General features: G+C 42.4%; 1 protein-coding gene across 3 annotated transcripts; it reads right to left on the reverse strand.

Annotated features, from left to right (window-relative positions):
* Nucleotides 1–3,100: 3,100 nt before the first annotated feature.
* On the reverse strand, nt 3,101–10,478 carry LOC119119680 (radixin). 3 transcript variants are annotated; one of them, XM_037246178.1, is made up of 16 exons: nt 10,279–10,478; nt 9,926–10,030; nt 9,274–9,364; nt 7,842–7,925; nt 7,668–7,763; nt 7,474–7,596; nt 7,218–7,369; nt 6,711–6,794; nt 6,468–6,614; nt 6,301–6,397; nt 6,055–6,218; nt 5,790–5,920; nt 5,451–5,611; nt 4,941–5,033; nt 4,627–4,866; nt 3,101–4,551 (listed from the first exon to the last, which is right to left on the reverse strand). In XM_037246178.1, exons 3-16 carry the CDS (start codon nt 9,283–9,285, stop codon nt 4,387–4,389), a joined length of 1,749 nt encoding a protein of 582 aa, XP_037102073.1. In that variant the 5' UTR covers nt 9,286–9,364; nt 9,926–10,030; nt 10,279–10,478; the 3' UTR covers nt 3,101–4,386. The 3 variants fall into 3 exon arrangements, with proteins under 3 accessions (XP_037102073.1, XP_037102072.1, XP_037102075.1); XM_037246177.1 differs by lacking the exon at nt 9,926–10,030; XM_037246180.1 differs by lacking the exons at nt 7,218–7,369; nt 7,474–7,596; nt 7,668–7,763; ... (1 more) ...; nt 9,926–10,030; nt 10,279–10,478 and having other exon boundaries at nt 7,842–7,900.
* Between the last annotated feature and the right edge of the window lie 6,555 nt (nt 10,479–17,033).

The raw sequence follows: 17,033 nt of genomic DNA on the forward strand, positions 1-17,033 counted from the left end.
GTCACTTTTTATAATTGTTCACGAGCACACCGAGATACAATACTGCATAGTGTTGGCTCGTGAGTGAACAATTCGTTCAAAGGAACGAATCTTTTCAGTGAACGAGAGTCCGTTCCGTTCATATGACTTCAACCAGTAGGTGTCGGTAATGCGCATTTGAAGCTGGTGCCACCTCGCCGAAAAACAAAACGAAGAAGAAAAGGATGTAACTTCCCGTTCACGAACGAGTCGTGAATTGCATTTCCCGTTCTCCAACTGAACGAGTCAGTGAGCGAGTGATTTGCATTTCCAGTTTATCGCGAGAACGGATCAGTGAGGGAACGAATCTTTCTCGTTCGCGAACGAATCAATGGGTGAACTGCCTTCCTTCCCGTGCGTGCATCAACGGATCAGTCAGTGAATGTGTTGCGTCTCCCTCCTGGCGTGAACTATGTAAGCCAGAATGTCGATTTACGATTTGCCAAGGAAAGAAAGAACCACTCACTGAAACACCATTTCTTTTATGCGCGTTTTCTCCAAGCTAACGGCTAACTTTATTGCATGAAGGGATGCGCCGTTATGCAACAACGGGGAGATTATGCTTCTCTTTGGGTAATCTTGAGTTTATAACACTTATAGTGGTTTTTAAATAACGTGTATGCATACATACGCCTAAATATTGTTATCCAATATATCTACTGCAATTTCACATTAGATTGCTGGTTTGAACTGTACTTTTATTATTATTTTAATAAACATTTATGTTAAAACTTGTCTGGTGTTTTATTCCTTGTTTTTATACTCGCCAATCAAAACATAAAAATCAGACATTTGGTTGACTGCTTTATATAACAATATATAATATGAGTTGGTGTCCCCCCAAATAACAAATGTCGGCATAACAGATTTTTTTTCCAACCTTTTATTCAAACACAAACACATTTTGTATAATAACACCATCAACTACAATCCAACAAATAAAAAAATAAAACATCAATGTCGGCATAACGTGTCGGCTGGCATAGCAGCAACGCTGTCTGTCACTCACTCATGAATCTTCGCGAACGAACCTGAAAATGGCGGTGTACCTAATAGAGTGTCCGAATGACGTCACAGATCAAACAGCCAATCAGAAAGTGGGGGTGAGGGCGGGTGTGGCACTTTTCACTTTCATTTAAGCTTTGACCATGATTTTTCCCTAATGAAGGGTCACTTGGAAAACATGTTGGAACGCGGCCCCGAGGACTAGAGCTTGACACCTGTGACCTTTGACCATAATATTTCCCTAATAAAGTGGCCTGTTATTAGGTACACTTGATAATGGCGGTGTACCTAATGGAGTGTCCGTGTGATTCCCTCGTTAAGCGCACCTGGGTGAAAAGTTTTAGCTCCTGCAGAACGTGAAAGTGACCAAAACTTTTCACGCAGGTGCGCTTAACGAGGGTCACTTAGAAAACATGTTGGAACGCGGCCCCGAGGACTAGAGCTTGACACCTGTGACATTTGACCATGATATTTCCCTAATAAAGTGGCCTGTTATTAGGTACACTTGAAAATGGCGGTGTACCTAATGGAGTGTCCGTGTGATTCCCTCGTTAAGCGCACCTGCGTGAAAAGTTTTAGCTCCTGCGGAACGTGAAAGTGACCAAAAACTTTTCACGCAGGTGCGCTTAACGAGGGTCACTTGGAAAACATGTTGGAACGCGGCCCCGAGGACTAGAGCTTGACACCTGTGACCTTTGACCATGACATTTCCCAAATAAAGTGGCCTGTTATTAGGTACACTTGAAAATGGCGGTGTACCTAATGCAGTGTCCGTGTGATTCCCTCGTTAAGCGCACCTGCGTGAAAAGTTTTAGCTCCTGCAGAACGTGAAAGTGGCTAAAACTTTTCACGCAGGTGTTTTTAACGAGGGTAACTTTGGAAAACATATTGGAACGCGGCCCCGATGACTAGAGTTTAACACCTGTGCCCTTTGACCATGACATTTCCCTAATAAAGTGGCCTGTTATTAGGTACACTTGAAAATGGCGGTGTACCTAATGGAGTGTCCGTGTGATTCCCTCGTTAAGCGCACCTGCGTGAAAAGTTTTAGCTCCTGCAGAACGTGAAAGTGGCTAAAACTTTTCACGCAGGTGTTTTTAACGAGGGTAACTTTGGAAAACATAATGGAACGCGGCCCCGATGACTAGAGTTTGACACCTGTGCCCTTTGACCATGATATTTCCCTAATAAAGTGGCCTGTTATTAGGTACACTTGAAAATGGCGGTGTACCTAATGGAGTGTCTGTGATTCCCTTGTTAAGTGCACCTGCGTGAAAAGTTTTAGCTCCTGCAGAACGTGAAAGTGACCAAAACTTTTCACGCAGGTGCGCTTAACGAGGGTCACTTGGAAAACATGTTGGAACGCGGCCCCGAGGACGAGAGCTTGACACCTGACCTTTGACCATGATATTTCCCTAATAAAGTGGCCTGTTATTAGGTACACTTGAAAATGGCGGTGTACCTAATGGAGTGTCCAAGTGACGTCACAGATCAAACAACCAATCAGAAAGTGGGGGTGAGGGCGGGTGTGGCACTTTTCACTTTCATTTAAGCTTTGACCATGATTTTTCCCTAATGAAGTGGCCTGTTATTAGGAACACCTGAAAATGGCGGTGTACCTAATAGAGTGTCCGAGTGACGTCACAGATCAAACAGCCAATCAGAAAGTGGGGGTGAGGGCGGGTGTGTTGTTGAACGTTTGAACGAATTTTTTGAGAGAATTGATTCTAAAGATTCAGTTCACTTAAAAGAACTGTAATGCACATCACTAGTACTGCACAATTAAGCGCAATACGTTCAATGGCGAGCGACGTTTTGGAATTTTGAGGATGATTTTAACGCACAAAAGCCGACAGAGGAGGGCGTTGTAAGCCTTACATGTTTGAGCCAGGACGTCGGAGTGTAGGGAAAAAAAAATCAAAGTAAAAGCAAGTCACATGGAGAAGCGATTTGTACTGTACAGACTTGTATGTTTGTGCACTCCTTTAAATTCTCAACCACATTTAAATCCGGATTATGACTTCCGGATTTGTGATGACTATTGTTAAAAACTGAGGATAAATTGCAACAAAAGGGCACAAATTTAAAATATTTTATTGGTTATCCAACACAAACATTTGCATACCATATATCAAATAATCCTAACAGACTGGCTGTGAAATGAATAACAAAAAGAACGGCGGCACACCCGAACAGCTGGTGCCAGTACATCATACACAAGCTGGTTTAGTTGGACAGGCCAATAACATGAAAGTAACTCAAGTCAACTTGAAAAGTGCCACCGCTCCCATGAAAACGACTGGCAGGTTTAGGCTTTGTGAATGCAACTCAAAATAAATGGTCCTGGAAGCATATGCTATTTTATTTCCTGCTATGGCAAACACTTTGAACACAAAGGGCAGGTCAAGTGCTTTTAAAAACACCTCAACTTGAAGCAAACAAACAAACAAAGGAAAAACTCAATCTGCACCAGCTGTCAAGTATAGCGTAACAAACTAGTATTGTGTTGACAACGATGCAGAACTACAATGCCGCAGTTAATAAAAAAAAAAAAAGTACTTCATTTCGACAGCACAAAGGATAACAAACAGCTTGAAAGAAATCATACAGAAAGTATCAGTTTAAAACTTCCTGAAGTAACAGGTACCCACTTTAGCATACATCAGGATCTACAGCCAATCCTTTGCTAATGTTGCATATTACGGCTTGTCCACCTCTATATTTGTGGGAGGGCGCCGTCATCAAACCGAGACTGCTTTCCCCGGGCCTCGCGTTCTGCATTTTCATTGACCACCACTTGGGACACCTTTCGGAGCTGAGATGCAACGGGCAATTATCTGACCTTCAAGCTGAACGCTTGCCGTGCAACACTTTCCCTTTGACACCTTTGCTACATTCATCCATCCGACACTTGACATAGTGTGGCTCTTCCCAATCAAATGTGAAAATAATCTAGGCCACTCTAGAAACCTAGTTTGAAACGGAACAAACAAAATACCAACGGAACCATTTTAAATTAAATATGAACGACGATATAAACCTTGCGATATTTCTCCTCTGCAGCGCTGGACTAGAAACAAGGCCTTTAGCAATGAAACGAAACAAAAGCAGCGCCAACAGAACTCGCAGAATAACAAAGACATGGAATCAAAGACGAGACGTGTAGCATTTTAGGGACTGGTGTGAAAAGAACCCATTATGTGTCTTCTCCCACACATGCTAAGCATCCCACAAGGAGCAACTTTGGCAGACTGACAAGATCAACGTTTGTTGAGGGGGGGGGGGGGGACCGGAGGGGATGTGCATGGGGGCTACATCGTATACGTCCATGAGAAAAGCGTGCGGCCATCTTGGGTCTTCTTCTCACATGGACTCAAACTCATCGATGCGCTGTTTGGTGTTGCCCTGCCGGATCTGACGCAGCGTTTTGTACTTGTCCCGGCCCGCCTTGACATTTTCAGAGTGCAGGACGTCGTTCTGAGTCTTCTTGGTTTCGTCTCTGGCTTCGGCCAACTCGGAGCTTAAAGTCTGACGACACATGAGGAGTGGTAGACGTCAATAAATTGAAGTCCTTCTTACAAGAGAAAGGTGCGCAGGACACACCTGGAGTTGTTTCTTGACCCGTTCGTTCTTCTGAGCCTCGGTGACGCGAGCCTCCTCGCTGCGCAGATCCAGCTGGCAGACGCCATCGTTGGACAGCTCGGCGCTGGCCTCGGCGTGGTTCTCGTCCTGCTCGTCGTGCTCGCTTTCTGCGTGGCCGCCACTCACGGGAGGTGGCACCGTGGTTATGGCTGCCTTCAGCTCCTCTTTGGTCTTATCGAGGTCCTCCTGGGCTGAAAGAGCCTGTGGAAAGAGAGCAGAGCGAATAAGGGCTCAGGGTGCGGAGTTCACGTCGGTGGGGGTGAGCTGAGCGGCACCTTGTGTTGCCATTCGGTGGCCTCATTCTCTTTCTTCTTCTTGGCGTCTTCCAGAAGTGCGATCTTGGCTGTGAACTCAGCCAGCTCCGCAGCCTGAAATCAAACAACAAATGGATCATCTTTCCCATACCACGTAAAGGCACCATAAGATCCTTTTCTCTAATGATGGGCAAATGAAGCTTCAAGATGATTCATGAACCCGTTGTTGTGTTTACTTCGACCTCTAGATGGCACTCTCTGCTCACCGAAGAGCTGAAAGCCCACTGGCTTGCCATTTCTTAAAACCCTCACTTTAAACCAACATTGCCATCTAGAGGAGCCAAAGAATACAACAAGTGGTTCATGAATCTTCATTTTCCCATCACTACTTTTCACAATATTAGTCCACATGTAGTTTCTTTTTTTTTTTTTTTTTAAAAGCCCTTTCATTTTGATCATGAAAATCTTTTTGTTAACCATTATAATGTCAGTCTCTATTCACCAAAACATCTCAATCACCAAGACACAAACCAGTTGCTCCTGGTTCTTCTGCTGGTCTGCAGCCTGTTTGGCCAGCTCGCCTTTGGCCTCCTCTGCCGCTCGTCTCTCCCTGTCCAACCTCTCGGCTTCCTCTCGCGCGTTAATTCGTTCTAGCTCCAGCTCCATTGCTCGCCGTGTCTGCTGCTCAAGCTCTAACGTAGAAAAATACACAAACCAGCTTTCTGTTTGATTTCATGACATCACTCAACATCTGAGTAACATCATGTCACTTAATAATCATTTTCTCATCATCGATTTGGCTTTTTTATTTTCATTTCACCCAGCGTGCCAATTTGGGAATGGAAAGCAAATTCCATACTCTGGTGGTACCTTTTTGAGCTCTTGTGGTCTGCTCCTCAATCTGTCGCAGCCTCTCCATGAGTTCGCCTTTCTCACGCAAGATCCTTTCCTTCTCCTTCTCCGCAGCCTCTCGCTTCTTCTTCTCGTTCTCCAGCTGGGCTCTGACACATTTCAGTGTCGCGTGCATAAATGCATACACACAATTCAAGCAGCTGGTGTTCTTTCTTTTGTCTCAATTCTAGCTAGCCTCCTAATGACAAAAAGCACTTTAGCTTGTGAACCGTTTTCCACCTACCTCTCCATCTGCTTGTGATGCTTCTCCTCCCGAGCCTGAGCCTTCATCTGCTGCACCTCGATGGTGTCGGGCTTCCTCCTCCTCATGTACAGCTCGTGGTTACCCATGCACAGCGCCAAGATGCGCTTGTTGATGCGCAGTCGCGGAGTGTAAAACACAAAGTCCTGCAGGTGACAGTCAAGTGCAGCGCATTGACAAGAGCCGCTTCGGGTGTGTTTGAAAGTGGAATTGCGCTTTGACGCTCACGGGTGCTTTCTTGTCAATGGGTTTGATCACAAACTTCTTGTCGTTAAAAGAGATGTTTCGAATCTCGCTCCAGGGGAAGCCAATCTTTGGCGTCAACCTGAAAGGGCAACACATTTTATTTTATTTATTTATACACAATGATGATGCAATAAGTATATGTCACGTACTTGTCTTCGTGCTCGTAGATGTTAAGGCCGAGCGCGTCTACACCCAGCCAGAGCTGTGTGCCCTTCTTGTTTCTGATTTCAAAGTAGTTGACACCGTACATCTCCAGGTCCTGGGCTATTTTCAAATACTCCATCATTGAGTCCTCTCTGGTGAGGGGAAAACACCATGTTTGACTGCACAACACACACTTATTGTACGCGGAACAACATAACCAAGGCACACTTGCCCGTTATGTCACAGACCTGAGCATTCCTTTGTGTTCCTCGTGCCAAGTCTGGATCCTGTCCTCCCACTGCTCTTTGGTAAGCTTGTGCTGCTCCAGCACTCTACATGCACATAAAAAAAAAAAAAATTACTTTGTGTACTGTCAGAATACTTTGTTGGAATAGGGCATACGGCCAATGTTTATAAATATTGAATAAAAAATGAGATGGTTGGCTATGTCAATCCACTTAGAAAAGAAACTAATCTTTCTTCAAAATAGAAACAGTGAAAGCTTAATTGACACTGAAAATCAAAGAAAAAAAAATGGATACATTTTATTGAGTTTTTTTTATCTATATCTACTGTTGATGCTGAACAAAATCTCTTCTGACATTTCATACTAAAATACAAAAGCATGGATAATTCCTGTTGATACGGTATTGAACGGGACTCGAGAAGAAAGTTGCATCGGGACAGCCCTAATGGGAACTGCTTGAAACAAAGTACAGACAAATTGGAACAGTCAATATGTGATCATAATGAACCTCTGAGGCAGTAGTCTGTCGTGTGTGAGATATCCAGGCTTGTGGACATCTTTGGTGTAGTCTCCATATTTGGCCTGTACAGCATAAGAGCCGAGCAACACCGCAGTTTCCGGGGGACAATAGTTGTCATCGTTGAGGATGGCCTCTTTCACCTGACACGACGACAGCAAAATCAACAAATATGTTTCGACACACCTTTCATTTCAGATTTGTCCAAATCAAAAGAGTCAAACTGTGATTGTCACATTGGTTTTACCTGAAGGAAGAAGAGCCTTTGGGTGATCTCCTGGATGAGCTCCTCCGAAACATCCTCAGGGAAGAATTTGCCTCGAAATTTAAACTGCAGTGGGTTCTCTTTCTTCACATCTTGCTGGGTCACCTGATCGACAACAAGTCAATATGAAGGGTCGGAAACAAAAAATAAAACTCAATATTGGTGGTGGAACAGACCTTTTTGTTAAGTTTGAGCCAAGTGAAGTAGCCCTTACTATCCACATACTGGAGGCCAAAAAACCAGACCTCCCGTAGCCCCACTGTCTTCACCACCTTCATAACACAATGAATGACAATCATAATAAATAAATCAACTCTCTCAACGATGTGAGGGAAAACATTTGTTCTGACCTGATCAAAAAGCTGTTTTCCAGTGGTGTTTGGCTGAATGGCAAACTCCAGCTCTGCATCCATGGTGGTCACACGAACGTTAATCTAAAAAGACATTCCACAACGTCAAAATGGTTCAAGAGCCAAAGCGTCACATTTTCTACAAAGTGCTTTTCGTGTCAGCCTCTCAGGAGAGCCCGCCTTTCATGTGCAGCAATTGGATTTTGTCTGTTGAATTCATATTTCACAAACTAAACAATCGGAACACCTTGTTTCGATTAGCACAGAACATATCACAAGGAAAATTCTGAGCTTGACTTCCCCTTCAAATATGATCTGATTCGTCGAGTAATTGCGACTACTGTTAGCTAATGATGGGCAAATGAAGCTTCAAGATGATTCATGAACCCGTTGTTGTGTTTACTTTGACCTCTAGATGGCACTCTCTGTTCACCAAAGTGCTGAAAGACCACTGACTTGCCATTTCTTAAAACCCTCGCTTTACCAACATTGCCATCTAGAGGAGCCAAAGAATACAACAACTGGTTCATCAAGCTTCATTTTCCCCATCACTACTGTTGGCGATTTGTCAATTCGCAAAATAATTATTTGTGGCAACCCGACTGCAGTGCTCGGAAGAGGCTTGTGTTTGTGTCGGGTCCGTCAGCTATAGACTGCGATCGAAAACAAAGCCAAATGACAAAATTAAGCTTGGTTGAATCCTGTGTGGACCAGACGGTCAGTTAATCCTCTCCTGCCTTGTACTTTGGGCTGGGGGTGGACAATAATCATAAGGGTCAGGAACACTTCAATGTCAGTAGAATACACTTTGGTCCTGTGTAATTTAAAACTCCACCGTGCAAAGAAAAAGCCATTTATCAACAACACCAAGAAATGCTGGGCCGGTGCAAAGTGAAAAAGCCTTCTGTGGTCTGATGAGTCCACATTTCAAGTTGTTTTTGGAAATTGTGGTTTCTGGACCAAAGAGGGAGGGAACCATTCAAACTGTGATGGACCCTACAAAAACGGAATTATTTTACTCAATTGAACGCTTTTGAAAAAGAAATGCAACAATACTATTAACTAGTTACATTTATGAAGAAGTAATTTAATTAGTAACTCAATTACATTTTTGGAAAGGTAACTAGAAACTGACTACATTTTGGATGTAATTTGCACAGCACTGCTGTTTATATTCCAAACTTTACATTTTGTGATACTGGTTAGCATTCAGATCAATACATCCATACCACTTCTCCTCACGAGGATCGCAACTAATCCCAGCTGACTGGCTAGAAATGGGCTACACCATGGGCTGGTCTCTAGCCAATGACATGGCGCTCGCTGGTTACGTAAAAATAAATATAACAAAGCCCTACCCTCGCACGCGGAGGTAGGAACATAACAGGAAAGGTGTCGACTTTTACTTGCTCACTTCCTTTCATCTTCTTACCGGTTTTGGCATTGTTGCGTCCTTTCCTCCTTAGGTCAACCAGATGAGAAGATACTGCTGTCAGAGGATGAGATTACCTCTGTCACAGAACCTGAGAAATGATTAAAGAAACAGTCTTAATGCGGTGTCTTCAAACAACTGAAAAAAAGCCACCCAATGTAAATTAGAATGCAATTTAAATGTATTCATTTGATACGGCTGAGCTAAAATGCTGCACCTTTTTCTGTGGCAATATTAAATGATGAGATCATGAACAAATGTGATGACATTGCTGGAAAGTTGTCAGTGTCTCCAAAACATGATTTATGTGATATTACGCTTGTGATTTTGGTATCGGGGTGTTGCTTTTATTTTCTGTAATGTGTTGGATCAGTCTATTAAATAGTGAGCATTCACGCACACAACTTTAAGGTCATGCAATGTGTGCGTTACGGAGAAAACCAGCAATTTGTCACATGTTCACCTACAAACCTTAAGAGTCACATTTGAGGTGCTACATTTCAAGACACTATCATTAGTGGTAGGGGGAAAAAAAACACGTCACAGAACACACGTGTAATCGAGTCCACGTAGCATTAAATGACAGACATTTACTGTCGCAGTAAACTCAGTATGAAGTTTCAACATTGTGCGTTAACTTCCACAGACTTACCAACTTGTTGCTCGTCAGCAATTGCTACATGTGCTTTTCTTCTCCAGTTCCCGTTTCACAGAAAGCACACCAAAGAAACGCTTGAAGAAAATCAAGTATGTAACGCTACGAAATGGAAATTTTCATGAAAGCTTGATGTTGAACCGTGAAAAGGCAACACATTTGCTAGCTCGTGGGCGCAGACTAAATAACGGGACAAGCCAAATGGTAGCCTAGGCTGCCACGCGCATGCACGTTAAGTTCAGAAAGGAGGAAAATCATGTCAGTACCCAAAAGTATATCTTATTTCCTTTTCATATATCGAACATAACGTTACGTCAAAGTTGAGTATTTCGTCGTTGAAAGAAACTCACCGGGGGGTAGAAGAGTGTTTCTTAAATGACACAAAAGTCTTGCGTCTTTTTTCGTGGAAAATTACAATCGATGACAATAATCCGCAACGCTTCCTTCTTCGCGTGTGTGTGAGTTGCGTTTCCACAAACAAATTCCCACCGACATAGAAAAACCGTTCATGTCTCAACAACCATAAGGCGATTTGAGAGTCTCGAGACTTCCGGAATACACATCAACAGCTTCCGGTAGTAGTTGGGATAAATAGATTAATAAATAGATAAATGAATAGATAAATAAATAAATAGATAAATAAATAGATAAATTAATAGATAGATTGATGGATAAATAAATAAATAAATAAATAAATAAATAAATACGGATCAACAACTAACCAGCAAACCTTCAATAGCCATCGTAATCAGCGGTATAAAATAGACTTTGTAGTCAATTCATCAATTATTAGGCTATTGGCTACGGTGCAAATCATGTTGCACAAGGCGTTTTGAATTCGTGTTGAAAAAAATAAAAAGCTCCAGTTGAATAAATAAATAAATAAAAATGAATAAATAAATAATACTATTTTGATACAACCGTTTAAATGACTCAGTAACCGAATCCCTATGACACATTGTAACCATTCATCTGACAAACACTTGTTGATTCCAGTTCTCTTTCACACTTTTACTTCTAACCACTAGATGTCACTATTCCTCTTGAGTTGGTAGTCGACAACAGCGTCTATCCATCCATAGAGGGACTAATACTAGAGATGAACTGATCATGACACTTTTGATCCACTGCTGAAAGAAGACTTTCAAACTCTCGTTTTTCATCTATAACAAACACCAAATGCATATGAAGGGATATTTCCAATGTTTTATATGATGTAATCTGAGGGGTATTCCTGAAAGCGGGTTATGTGAAAACTCGGAGTAAGTTAACCATGAAATGAGGGAAACTCTGAGTTATCTGTTCCAGAAAGAGAGGTAACTTCAACTCTGGGTCAGTTACTGCGGTAACCTGACTGGCCGTGCCAGGACACCCGGCGAGGGGAATAAAAAAAATCCTCTATTTAAAACTAATGAACACTGCCGTTGATTGATATTCATTTGTTGTATCACATTTGCTGACTAAACTAGCTCATTCCTAATTGATTCACTTGAGGTTGGCTTGGATAATTAAAGTCATAACAGTCAATTTTTAGAAGAGAAAAGGGCCAAAGGCAGCATTGCCAGAACAAACAGCCTTACTGAAGTAGTACAAAAAAACAACAACCCTCACCCACATCACGGCACTGAAATACTTTCTATAAATATAGCTAAAGACATAAGTGGCATGCAGGATTACAAATGCCAGGGCCGGTGGGGTATGAGAGCCTTCCTGCAGACTAAGCTGCGTCAAAGTGCCAGGTTGCTATCAAAGTGATGGATAGGATTCCCACATTCATCTGCTGGCCTGCAGCATTTAGCTGACGCTCTCAATTTGAAAGAATGGCACATACAGCCTGAATTAGTGTGGAGAACATTTGCGTATGAATTTTCTTGCGCAAAGTCGGATTTGTTCATTTAGATTTGTCCGTATGAACATGGTTGAACTGGTTGCACCCATCATTACCCAATAAATTTAGTTGCGTGAACCGGAAATGATTTTATTCAATTAATGCACGAATAATGCACATTACGATCTATGGACCTTTATGGATTTTTTTTTTTGGTACTCATAATTCTCTAAATTTTGGAATGTTTTTTGTACTCACAAAATTCTCAAAACTAAAGTCGTTTATTAAGAACTTGCACTGGTTCAAAACTTAACGGCAAGTAAATATCGGGCTTTTTAAATATAATGTTTGCTTATCAAGTCCCAAAAACTGTTTGCTGTCTGTTTGCTATTTTCAAAGCAATACAAATAAATAAAAAGTTCTGAAGCATTTCCAAGAGAAGAATTACAATTTGTCACAGAATTCAAGAATCACGGTGTAATATTTGATCCCACGCTGTCCTTCAAAAATCATATTCAACAAATTGTCAATACTGTCAAATTTAACCTTACACATACAAATCAGGTCTTTTTTTTAAATACTTGAATGATTCTCCATTCAATCATTTTGTTTCATATTGAATACTGCGTCACAAGTTGGTCTCTCACCAGAGCTACCAATTTGAAATGAATTGAATCACTGTACAAAAAATCTCTTATCGGACGTGATTAGTGAGGTAAAGTAATTATTAACAGGAAATTTACTATGTCAGTAAACATTACAGTGACTTTTACCTTCAGTGAAATGGTCTGGAGACACTACTGTTGAACTTTTTTTTGGGGGGGGGTGGTCCTGAAATTGATGATTTTTGGAATTTTCGATTATTCCACCTACCGCCAGCTATATATGACATGTCACGGCCCCTCCCAGAGTACAACATGGTCAAGGATGATCAGTCGGGCAGTTAGCTTGGGCAAGTTGGGTTTCCCATACACCTGAGCAGCTCCGCACTTGTTTGATATAAACAAACTTGCCGAATGACAATTGGACCATGTGGCTGGCAGGGAGCCACAACAGCCACATATCATAGCTGTCTTGCAACAAGAATGGGCTGGAAATAAATTCTTAATCAATTAATTGACGTGGATCAGCCGGCGGTCCAGGGCTTTTTGTGCATAATGTTTTTTTTAGAAATGCACACTAATCATATAAAGTGATCCTTTGTGCTCAGGTTGACAGCAGTGACGAGTGCTTTTAGACTTTCATGCGCGCGCACACACACACGTACGATGAATGAATGAACGCTCACTGTCAAATGTGGTGGCACGTTGCCATCAGGCCTTGACAGGAAAATAACACTCTTCAAGGAAAATAATACACTTATTCTGCTGTCGGCACTCACAGATATGGCTTGCAGACGATGCACGTGTGTGTGTGTGTGTTCAGACAGACACTATCCGCATCTCCATGCTGGCGTTTTTGTGCAAATGACCATATCATACTCTTGGAGCATGGTAACGTCTAATTCAAAATCATTCTAAATATCTCCAAAATACATCCTGTCCATGTGTCTACTAATGGACTTCCTCTAGATGGGTCAAATTCCACCAGGCAGCTTCTAAATCCGATTTTTGTCGATTGAATTGCTCATCTACAGCATTGATCTTTTATTTCTGATGAGGCATCTGGAAATAAAACAAGCCCTTCTCCATCTTAATTTAATTCTCACACTGATAACACAGGGGCAGAGAAAACAAAAGCAAAGAAAAGAGAAGGTGTCATTCGAGGTTTTGTTCCCTGTGGCACAACAATACCTTGTCAGGCGAGGGAGAGAGTGAGAGCCCTCCCTTCACACACACACCATGTGAGGAGAAAGCAGTTTAATTTAGATAATTATCTCACAAATTAACCACCAAACTCTTTCCCTTTTAATTACCTGTCTTGGGTAGCATTGCAACAAAACAAAAAGCAGAGCTAGGGAGGTCTTTGTTCACACGGTCTTAAATTGGCTGTGGCCATGCTGAAAGGCCAGATAACCAACCCATTGAGGGAACAAGCAATAAAGCATTTGATAGGCTAATGGGGAATGCTGTTAGCACACATGCTTGTAATTGGGTGTCATAAATCTGGAACAGGTGACGGGGGGGGAACAAAAGAGAGCTTTGGTCTACGTATGGAGGCCACTGGAGCGACTTGTAAATCCTCCTGCTTGTACGGCCACGACAGGAGATGCATGAATGGAAGAGATCACAATCGGTGTTTGTGTGTGAAATTTGGATGTTATCGTGGCTGAGGGTGATTCCGCCAGCAGCTATTAACCTTGCTGTTATAATGACAGCTTGTCTGATTAGCATCCACACCTAATGTGATGATATTTTCAATTTCACTCAAGTCCCCCTCAGCTCACAATAAAAGTGTCTATCGCAGACTAATAATTAATAATTCTTTGCATTTTTTTGGGGGGGCTCTGTGGACAAATGGAGAAGCAAAGTAACTGACCTCATTGTCAGCTTGAATGGAGGAGCTGGAAAAAAAATCAGTAAATTAAAGTTTGACAGTCCTCTGAGAATCTCTTATCATGATCTGAGAACTTTTGAACCTGCAGTATTGTCTTGTTTGTGTAATCATTCCTCCTCGATTCATCTCCAGCCTCAGCAGCTCTTCACAAGCATCTTCTTCTCACCTCTCTTTTCTGTCTCCTCTTAACCACTAATCTCTTTTCATATCCTTACTCGTATGCTCGCCAAGCCTCCTCTTTCTTCTCGGCTTGCCGCTCACGAAGAAAATCATTGTGCATTTGTCACGACAGGTTGGAAGTGTCCAGACAGATGCTTTTGAAATAGAATGTCTTTCTTTTCTAGTTATTTTCCCACAACAAGTGCAGCAATGTTGATCTTGTCAGAGTGGCACAGAACAGGAATGAGTGGCCCGCAGGCTGCTTGCTGGGATCCAGATGGACCTGTGATTAGCTAATACATTGCTACTATTACCGTAATTTTCCATGTATAATACGCCCCCATGTATAATACGCACCCTGAAAATGGCATGTCGATGCTGGAAAAAAGCCTGTACCCATGTATAATACGCACCCAAATTTTGACTCCTACTTAAGTCCGTAAACGTAAAATTATTTCAGAAAAAAGATCATCTTTGGGAACAACCGGATGTTATTCTGCCGGTCAGTATCACTGCGCATGCGCTAGCAAACTCGATAGCGAAGAAATATGTGAGACTCTCAACGGGATCACCAATATTTGAGTGATGTTCCAGTTATTCATTATCTTTCTGTGTGTTCACAATTGTCATGGTGATCTTTCTGGTGATTTCTTAACTAGGCTGAATGCGATGCGCGATTGACAACAAACAAGAGGAAAGGTGATTTCAAGTTTTATTTCGAGGGAGATTTTCTTCTTCAAAAAAAAAAATAAAATAAAATAAAAAATTGTAACCTTGTATAATGCGCACCCCGGATTTTAGGACAATAAATTAGTTAGATTTTGCGCATTATACATGGAAAAAGACGGTATACGATGACACGGACGCACGCCTGAGGCAAAGCTGTCAGCAAATTAAATTCACGTTTTGTATTTTGGAAGGAAAAAAAAAAAAATTGAGGAAGACACGAAATTGTAAAATGACCAAAGCATCCCAGTCAACAACAGCATTCTCCCAACTGTTCAATTGCCATCATCATTTTCCAGATGGAATCTCCTCCTCGTTGGCTTCCTGGCTTTTTGACATCCTTCTGATCTCCTGCTGCCATTTGAGCATCAAAGGTGCTGAAGAGGTTAGTCATCTTGGGATCCTTCCTCACAATTCCCTTCATCTTCTTCAAAAGGAGGATGGAGCAAAGGCCAACTCTGTGCCTTTCCAATATCTTCACTGGAATACTCCTTGCGCATGGAAATGCTGGAAACGTTTGGAGCCTTTTGTACAAACAAAGAAACAAACAAACAAACAAAAATCCCCCAAACTATTAACTCACCAATGGTTAATTTCTCTTATCCCTTGTAACAAAGCTACCCGATTGGTCAATTCTGCCACTCGAAACCGTTTTGTGGTTTCGGTCAACAGAGTTTTGAAATTACCGTCGGATACAGCCAATGTTTTCAGAACTCATTGTGCCTGCAATAAAATTGTGCAGAATGTAATCGATAGCCACAACCCCAGTCAGAACCGTGGACAGTTCTCCATTAAGCGCGGACAGTTCCGACTCTTGGCTCCTGCCCCTCCCATCCTGTTACGCACATTCTGAACTTCACCGATTCCTCAGCGCTTTTTAACAGACTGCATTGTGCGAATTCTGAGGTGGGATGGGAAATATACTAGATGTGGCGATTCCCAAGGGAGACCTGGAGATGGAAGGCAAGAGAAAAACAGGGGCCTGACACACATAAAAGTTCAAATTGCAATTAAAAAAAAATACGATAACACCAGCTCGGTCATAGGAAAAGGCTCCGACGGTGTGCTGCCGTTGTCCCTGGGACGTGTGAATGAAGACGTTTATTACAACATACTTGGAGGATTAGCCGAGGGCTTAGGCCATTCTCATGGTAATGTTCACCAGGCTGCGAGTGCACAGATAAACAAGAGCACTTACCTTATCGAAATACACACAACTTTGCTTTCGTCCAATGACGTGGTCCGTATTTTGGAATCATGTGGCAATGGCACGCCACTCGAAGGCAGTATCGGCATCTTGCTTTGTGGATGGAACCTGTTCTGCTTGTGTTGCCCAGCGACAGCCCCAAAACAACAATGAAATCTGGGCCAAAATACCAGCAAGAGTGCGTTCAAATCTGGGAACACAGACGCCACAAGAAAATCATTGTCAGCTAAATCTTCCCTCCTGGCATCCACCCCGTGTTGCAGTGTCTTATTTCTAGTGAGGCGTTTTATGTTCCGTGCTGGGAATCCTGAGATGTGCCTTTGATATGGATGCTTTAAAACAAACCAAAAATTGTTTTGGTGCCGAAAAGCAAGAAATTGTTGCTCGTCTGCCAATAAAGGCAATTGAAAATAAAGATATGTTGAGCGCTAAGTCCACTTCCTAACAAGTACAGCCCGATCTGGGTTAGCTCGAGTTGGCGACAGGAGAGTTCAGGTCAAAGCTAGAAGAGTGGAGCTTTGACTTGACAGCTGATATCAGGCTGTCGTCTCTCTCCCCTGCCCTGCCCTGCCCTGCCACCTCCCATTTAGGCTGCTGTGGGAGAGCCGCACCTGCACAGCTGATGGGAGACAATGGCAGCACTTCCTCTGCGAGATTGATTTTCTCCATTAAAACGCCATCTTTGTCTA

This window comes from Syngnathus acus, chromosome 2, assembly GCF_901709675.1.
Source record: "Syngnathus acus chromosome 2, fSynAcu1.2, whole genome shotgun sequence".
Classification (NCBI taxonomy): Eukaryota; Metazoa; Chordata; class Actinopteri; order Syngnathiformes; family Syngnathidae; genus Syngnathus; species Syngnathus acus.